At 36.3% G+C, this 971-nt stretch overlaps 1 protein-coding gene across 1 annotated transcript in view; it reads left to right on the plus strand.

The window, feature by feature from the left end:
* Positions 1-971, plus strand: part of LOC118741871 (heat shock factor-binding protein 1-like) — a 1,149-nt gene continuing 178 nt past the window's right edge. Inside the window, exons 1-2 of the mRNA XM_036473847.1 lie at positions 1-242; positions 889-967. Coding sequence (XP_036329740.1) covers positions 144-242; positions 889-967 — 178 coding nt within the window. The 5' untranslated portion in view covers positions 1-143. The remainder of the gene's footprint in view (positions 243-888; positions 968-971) is intronic.

Consider the following 971-nt stretch of genomic DNA (forward strand, 5'->3'; position numbering starts at 1 on the left):
TTGCATCTGTCATTTTCTGTTGAAATTTTGTTGTCTGGTTTTAGAAAGGCGGAAAATTTGTAAAAATAATTAATTTTTATACTTTTATAAAGAAAAACATAAATTAAACAACGTAAAATAAGTAAAAAAACACCAGCGTTAAAATGGCAGACCTTAAAAATGACGTCGATAGTGATTTGGATCAGAATTACTCATTGAACAGTAATGCAGATCCGAAGAATATGCAGGAGTTGACTATTTACGTGAGTAATCAATAAAATGCGGGGTGGGAATGTAATGCGTTATCTACAGACTTATCGTTATATTTATTGTATGAAAAAAAATTAGTTTCCTTTAGGTCGGTGTTATGCAGAAATTTTGTTTGGCAAACTTCGTGCAATTGTTGTTGCAGCAAACTCGGAGAGAGCGAGTTTGGCGACTCTCACAGCAAACTAATTTTGTTTGGTCAAACTGCAGCAAATTCGGTGTTGTCATATACAAAAATTTTAAATTTTGCGCGTTATGTACATCTGAAATTCTCATTTCGTGTTGGCAATAGCCATGAAAACCATAATGAACGTGCAACCCTGTGCCAAACTCGACATAACCACCTCCGAGCAAACTAAGCAGCCGCCATTTAATTTGGCAAACAAAAGTTTGTCTGCATAACACCGACCTTACTTGCGCAATGCAGCAAACCTGCACTTTCGTGGTGCACGCCACTCTCACTCTTTGCTAATGTATACAAATTTGTACCTACAGCAGCGTCAAAGCCTTGTTAATGAAAGGGCGGGGAAATGTAATAAAGTATTCACACCCCTGAATTTTTTCTTCATAAAGAAGTTTTCCTATTTTTTGCTGTTTATTGCAAGCTTGAAATTTTCCACTGAATATGCAACTTATTTCTAGGTTCAAAATCTGCTGCAGAACGTGCAAGACAAATTACAAACAATGTCGGATCAAATAATCACACGCATCGATGATATGGGCAA

This window comes from Rhagoletis pomonella, unplaced genomic scaffold (assembly GCF_013731165.1).
Source record: "Rhagoletis pomonella isolate Grant_MI unplaced genomic scaffold, Rhpom_1.0 Rhpom_scaffold_00006, whole genome shotgun sequence".
Lineage (NCBI taxonomy): Eukaryota > Metazoa > Arthropoda > Insecta > Diptera > Tephritidae > Rhagoletis > Rhagoletis pomonella.